Source organism: Egretta garzetta, unplaced genomic scaffold (assembly GCF_000687185.1).
Source record: "Egretta garzetta isolate BGI_Z169 unplaced genomic scaffold, ASM68718v1 scaffold429, whole genome shotgun sequence".
NCBI lineage: Eukaryota > Metazoa > Chordata > Aves > Pelecaniformes > Ardeidae > Egretta > Egretta garzetta.
In genome coordinates this window covers 204358-211233 of record NW_009260678.1, presented here as the reverse complement: position 1 = coordinate 211233, position 6876 = coordinate 204358, and the positions used below count along the sequence as shown (strand labels likewise).

General features: G+C 44.0%; 1 protein-coding gene across 1 annotated transcript in view; it reads left to right on the top strand.

The window, feature by feature from the left end:
• TNFSF10 (TNF superfamily member 10) overlaps positions 1-6876 on the top strand; it is a 15455-nt gene that overhangs the window by 7689 nt on the left and 890 nt on the right. Inside the window, exons 4-7 of the mRNA XM_035901189.1 lie at positions 3561-3713; positions 5263-5305; positions 6018-6137; positions 6851-6876. Coding sequence (XP_035757082.1) covers positions 3561-3713; positions 5263-5305; positions 6018-6137; positions 6851-6876 — 342 coding nt within the window. The remainder of the gene's footprint in view (positions 1-3560; positions 3714-5262; positions 5306-6017; positions 6138-6850) is intronic.

Sequence of the window (6876 nt, the reverse complement as noted above, 5' to 3'; positions counted from 1 at the left end):
GGGGGGAGCGAGCTCAAAGCAAGGATAACTAAGAAGTTTTTGCCCCGTTTTTTTTTTTAAAAAAAAAAAAAAAGAAAGAAAGCCCACTTCTTTTGTTGCAGCCGAGCAGCACGCGTGCCGGGCCCCCCCTCAGAGCCCCAGGCTGGCTCGCCCCCCCAGCGCTGCAGAAGCGGGAGTAGGGCTGGGAGGGGTGCAAGGGACATGCGTACAGCCAGCAGGGAAAAAAGGCTGAGAAAAGCCGAGGTGCCTTTTAAATGCCTCCTCTAGAAAGTGCCTAGTTTTAAGGCAGTGACTAACCCCGAAGGAACTTCACCCAGACAGCAAACACCGCCAAATTCGTGACTCGTAAAACACCCACTGTGTAGTCTGCAAGCTTTGGTCTTTTTGCAGCCACCCTCCGAGCCTGCTCGCTGCCGCTTAACTCTTTTCTCTTCCTGCAAAAGACCATTTGCATCCCAAGAAAATGACATTTATTTTATACTCCCACGAGCATGATCCTTGCTTTTCACTGACACCCCCCCTCCTCCAGTACTCAGGGTTTCCCTGAGCATCTTGCCCCAAATTTACTCCCCTGCTGTACAGTTCTGGCGGTTGCTCTCCCTGGCACTAAGGTAACCCTAACTGCAGGTAAGTGTACTGTAGTTATACAGCTTTAGAAAGGATTGCCTAAATGTAAAATGTTATGTTACCTGTGCGTTTATGCCACACCACATTTAATAGGCGGAGCCTCCTGAGACATCAAACTCCTCTGCGAAGCGATAATGTTAAAGGGTATATGGTATTCTGCATTATAAGTCAATTTTGCAAATGTATAAACCAGGTTTTTTCCTGCTAAGCTGATAGCTGTGGCTGTCCCATATTGGGTGAAATGGGAGTCATGTAGATGTGTTCATTTTTTCAAATAGGGTTGCATAATACTGACAAGAAAAATACATAAATGCATTCTTGTTCCTTCATGCATGACAGTGTAGAGTCCTTTGCTAACAAGCTTGCCAGTCGAAGTAATTTGTAACCACACCTATGTTTCCCTTTCTTCTATTCAAATATGTACACCTGGGACACAGTCCCATCTAGTGATACTTGCCCAAAATACTGTTTCTGAAGAATAACAAGCCTGTGTTTGGTGTGAAAAGCTAAATCTGCCCACAGTGAAGTTCTGCTGGGCTACAAAGTAAGGTTGCTGGCTCTGGGGGGGGTGCCTTAAGCACATATTCTTGCATGTGCCATCTGGTGCACAATAAACAAGGAAAAAGCTTCTCTAGAAACAGTCTGCTACCCCTCATCCACGTGGTGCACGGGGAATAAATCTCAAAAGGCAAACTGCGATTTTTGTCTGCCCATTTTTCTTCCCTTCGTCGTTCACAATATCTGCATTTCTACACCTTCACCAAATTACTATGGCTGCACAGACTGCGGATATTTTTATCTGTACAAAAAGAATGATGTATAACTAGCAGGGCTTTTTTTTTTTTTTTCTCTACAGCTGTATTAATCTACAGACTACAAATACGACCATTTGTTTAACAGTTTTGCTATGGAAGGAAGTGCTGAGACACGAGCACAATAAAGTTCATTATGCTTCAGGATACAGGGCTGCAAGGAAAATATCCTCAGGCTTCCTTCTGTTGCGAAAACATAGTCTGTGCACTACTCCTAGAATAGGAGAGAAGCTTTACAGGATAGCCCTCCTGCAGGACTCCTGTCCTCAAAAACTTCAGTACTACAGATAAACCTCATTTGAGTTAAGCCTTACGACCCCCTCGATGCCTTGCCTTGTCTACCCATAAACCAGAAATACCAATCCTTCGGTACCGTACGGTGCTGACTCAGGTCACGTTCCCTGGGGATTTCAAACTGCATGCAAAATACTGTTCCAATGCCAGGATAGTAAAGCTGTTTGGGGGAAAAGGATGCCAGGTAAGGAAAAGGCAGAAGCGCAGGACTCTGCTTCCAGATTGGAGGGCAAAGCTCAGAGGTGAGCTGGAGCAGATCTGGTAAGAGAATACACTAATACCTCATCTGCTCCCATTATTTTTTAAAACCCATCAAACTACTTTGTCATAGAAGCTAGTGTAGTTAAAGCTGTCAGAGCCCTTAGTTTTAAGTGCGTTTTTACCTTAATAAGCACATAATTTTAATCACTCTAAGTGAGTTCTTGAAGCAAGACGCCTGATTTAAGAATATCACTGTACTTCTCAGTGAGGACACCGAAACCTTCGCAAACACTTGTAGCGGTGGCCCCATTTCACTTTGATGCCTACAAAGTACAGAATCGTTTTAGGTATTAAAAGAAGCTCCCTAGGGTCTGCTGCTGTGAACCGCAGGTGCTGTTCCAGCCGGTGGGACCCGTAGGGAGGTAGGGGTGAATTCTCCTAATCCTTCTGCAGCACGGAATCTCTTCCTAAAGGCCTTTGTTTTCCAACAGGAAAACAGGGCAGGAAAAGCACAGGGAGTGAAGGAGGAGGTGACTCCCATTTGTTGCTTTCGATACCCTGGTCTCAAGGCCAGCTGAAGCTGGTACGTGTGGAATAAATGGATCTGTTTAGCAAACCAAACTTCTTTAACCTAAGAAGTCAGGCATTTAAAAGCTACATCTGAATGCGCTGCATGCTTATTGCCGATTGCTGTTTCTTCCACGTTCGCTTTGCTGGCCCAAGCAGCCTTACCAGTCCTTACCACTGATGCAGCAGCAAGCGAGTTCAAAGCAGGCGGGAGCTGATCTCCGCTGGCGCTTGCTGGAGGCAGCAGGTTCCCTGCTCTTCCATTAAACAACAGCGCCAGCTGGAGCTGGGTCCGCCGCCTCGCCCTGCGGATGCAGCGGGGCTTGGGAAGGGCTTTCCGCTCCCTATCAACTCTCCCCGTCACGTTCCCTTGGAGTCAACACGAGTTTTGCCACTCTCTTCAAACTCGTTTTCTCTTTTATCAGGAGAAAACATGCTTTCTCTGTGATTAGAGAGTATAGACATAGGCTTGTGTCACAAGCATTCGGCATTAAAATGTTATTTGCACCCAAATGTCATCTCTGGTGTCTGGACTTTGTTCTGGACTGTTAGGTCAAATACCGAGAGACCCCAAACTAGATACGGTATGGATATATATCAGCAAAAGCCTAGACTGTAAGTGGCATTGGCTGAAAAGACAGAATGGAAATTACTTTTAGGGTCTGGTATTTGACATCATCCTCAATCATTTGTGAAGAAAAATCTCTTGTGCAAAAGAAATGGTTTTAATGCACAACTAGAGAAACTAAAAATTCACAACGCTAGTGATCTGAATTTTCACAAAGCTTATTTAGTTGAGTGCTGGATACCAAATTTATGTCCATGGAGATAATATAAGTACATTTTTGCATGCTAGGTATGCCATCATAGTTAAACAAATCGGTAAAATCAGAATTAATTACTCATGCTGTCTCTGTAGTCATAACTTGCACTGTATTAGCAAATGCTTTAACGAAAAGAAAGCGTGTTCCTCAGCATAGTGAATTTAGTGACTTACCACAGCTGAACATCTGTGAGCACATCAGAGGTGAAAAATCCTGGCTTTCCCTTCTGCTGCAGCTCCGGGACACGTACTCCAAGAGCGGCATCGCTTGTCTCACCGGGGAGGAAATCGGAAATTTCATCCAAAACTTGGATCTGATTGAAAGCGAAGACAGAGCGGCTGATCCCTGCTGGCAAGTGAAGTGGCACCTGGGAAAGTTAATTAAAAAGGTATTTGGGAACCAAGATGCTGGAACAGTGGGCTTGGTGATATTACAATTCAGAGAATCCTAATAGCAGAATAAAGGGGGGGCTCTCGGATTGTTTTATTGCAAAGCAATAGTCAAGCTATTTGTTTTATTGCAATAGTCAAGCCACAGCTTCAGCTGCAGTGCTTGCACTGAAGCCAAAAAACCCACCCTTGGCAGTGGTTTCACTACATTCAGGAAATAATAAAGCACAATCAGTGTGTACTGAGCGAATTTCAGCGATAGCTTGGCCTGTCTGAAATACCTCAGGGTGGAAGTGTTTGACTCGAGCTCGTTTTCTACCTGACCGTACAGATCACGGTGCTAGCAGAGGTGTCGCTCCCTCTTTGGAAATACAGGGAGACTGGGACGAGAAAATGAGATGAGATGTAGGACAGGGAGAGGTAAAAAGGTGCCTGAGGAATGCTGTAGTCATGAGCTGTGTCATGTACTGGGGGAGATGCAGACAGCATGGGGCACAGCACCTTCCCCGCTCAGCATTCAGAGAACACCATTTCCTGCGTGACTTGCACGCAATACATACGATTTTGGCCACCGAGAAGAAAACAAGCCTGGCTGGAAAAATCAGAAAGGCTAAAATCTTCTGGAATGGTTTTCAAAATCCCATCTCCAGTGCATAATAAAGCTCATCCATAAAAATTCATTCCTGGCTGAAGCTTACCTGGCAAACCTTGCAGCCCAGAATAAATCCTCTATTGGTATCCAGAGATCTTGGCTCCTTTGGTGGAAGCTCTGCCCATGAAAGCCCTGAAGTTCTGCATAAAGAAAACATTGTTTTGGTACCATTATCTGGTAGACATTTACACATCTAATATATCTACTGGCTCCCTGATTGCTTAAAAAAAGATAGCCTGGGTACCAGAAATAATAAATTGTGATGATGGTAATGAAGATAATAAAGATGCAATGGATTGATAGGTAGATAAAGAGACCTGTGGCAGGGCAGAAGCCCTCAGTAAGTGGCAATACAGGGCCTCTGTTAGTCACCCAGGTAAATTATCTCAAACCATCAGCACACTTGCTGCAGCACCGCTGGTAACCAAATGAGTTCGTTCCAGCAGTCAGCAAACAGTTATAAAGAAGGGGAGTGCACAAAGATGTGCTGGCTTAAGAGCTGAGGTAGATAGGTAAAGGTGTAAAAATGAATGAAATTTAATTTCTCAGAGCTAAGATCCCACAGAAGTGCACGCTGCTGGGTGTTCTGCAAATGGAAGCTGATATCTCTTCTTATTTGAGAAAAGCATGAGGGTCAAGCTTTCCGATAGACTTAAAGCCCAGATGGCTGAGCTCTCCTGAAAATGTTTTCCTGCATATTTTGTTACATTAAAGATGTAAACATAGAAATTGTTTATTACAACAAATTAATAGGCTTTTTTATTATTATTATTATTATTTGCTGGTTGATCAAACCTGGAACACCCTTTACTCATCAGTTTGAGAAAGGAGTCTTTTTTCTGCACCTATCAGTTTCTGCTGAGAAACTAATTTATTTTCTTTCTGTTTGTTGGCAGATGATGTCAAGAAGCTACGAGGAAAACATATCTGCAGTCAACGGTATTATAATAATTTTATTATCTGTGGCAAAAAGGAGCCGGTAGTGGCACCTGATGTGTAGTGACTCAGTTTTTAAAAGTGCAGAAAACATGGACTAAGGTCTTGTACTGGCAGCAAGTCATCACTGAAAAATGGTTACTTACTAGAAGGCAAATTTTCGGGAGCCAGAAGTATGGTCAGGTGGTTAGAGCAAGGTCACCAAGGCGGATGGAGAGGACTCAGCTTCCAGACCTCAGTCCCCACGGTGTTATGGGGATACATAAACAGGCTGCTCTCCCTGGAGCCAGCGGCACTGACCTGCTGGACGTGTAGATCAGTTAGGGAAGAGCTCTGCCGGAGCTCCTGCAGCTCTCGACACGTTGAGCCGAAAGCATTACAACCTCCAAGTGGAAATTCGGAGTAAAGATTATGAATACTTTAACTATAAAAGATACCGATCATGAATGTGAGAATTTGCTGCTATTTTAAGTTGTCTGTTGGTAATTTGGGGGCAGGAAGAGGAGAAAAAGGAGAAAAAAGAGGCATATAAAGACATTTCAAGGAGAGCAGGAGCAAAAGAGAAATTTGAGCCTTATTAGCCAATATATAGCATTCAGTCTATCAATTAAAAAAAATGACATGCCTGTTCCTTAAAATCAGGTCAAATGGGACCGACGTGCTTTGTAACGTTCCTGCCTCTAATGTGAGGTTGCCTTTTCTGGCCTTTCCTTAGCTGAAAGAGCCCTGACGCTGTCGCACGCCGATGGACAGCAGCCACCGCGCAGTCCCGTCAACAGGATCGCGGCGCATCTGACGGGCAACAGCAATAGGAAGAATTCCCTGTCCCCTCGCAGTAAGGAAAAACCTTTAAAAACAGTTAAAGATGACAGAACTGTACTCTCTCATTGCTAGCCTTACGCACATTTTTTAATACTCACATTGAGTTAACAGTAAGAAAGAAATGATAAGGTCTTCTTGTCCCAGACATTGGGGGGTTTTCAGCTAATTCTTGCAGAACAGGGAGAAAGCCCACTCCCTCTGGGTACCTCACTGACTCTTCTTCTGGAACCTTCATTAGGGGGAAAAAAAAAAGAAATACCCTTCTTCCTAACGTTAAGTTTTCCTCTTCTCTTTCCTTTCATTTCCTTCTGTTAGTTGTGTGAGTCCCAGCTGCTATGGTGACAGACCTATTAGAAATGGGAGATGGAGACGGGGGAGACTTGACATTCAGGCCATATTAATGAAAGGTTTGGGAGGGTTTCTACAGCTTGGGAGGGTATCAGACACAAAGGGGCGGTTTAGCTTTGTTACTAAGTAACAACATAGCGATCTTCCTCTTGTTTGGGAGTGCAACAATTAAAAATAAAAGTAGTTTGTGTGAATTCTCATGTAGAGCTAAAGAGCTTGCTTCTGGACCTTCAAATTGTTTTGAGAATGGACCTAATGAGCTGCTGGGAAGAGCTGGTTTCCTTATTTCGCTATTAAAAACCAGACTCCTTGACTAGCAGACACCTGGCTTCACTACCTGGCTTTTAATTTAACATTTTCTCTCTTTTTTTTCTGAAGTAGATTCCTTGCCCAGAAGAGGGATC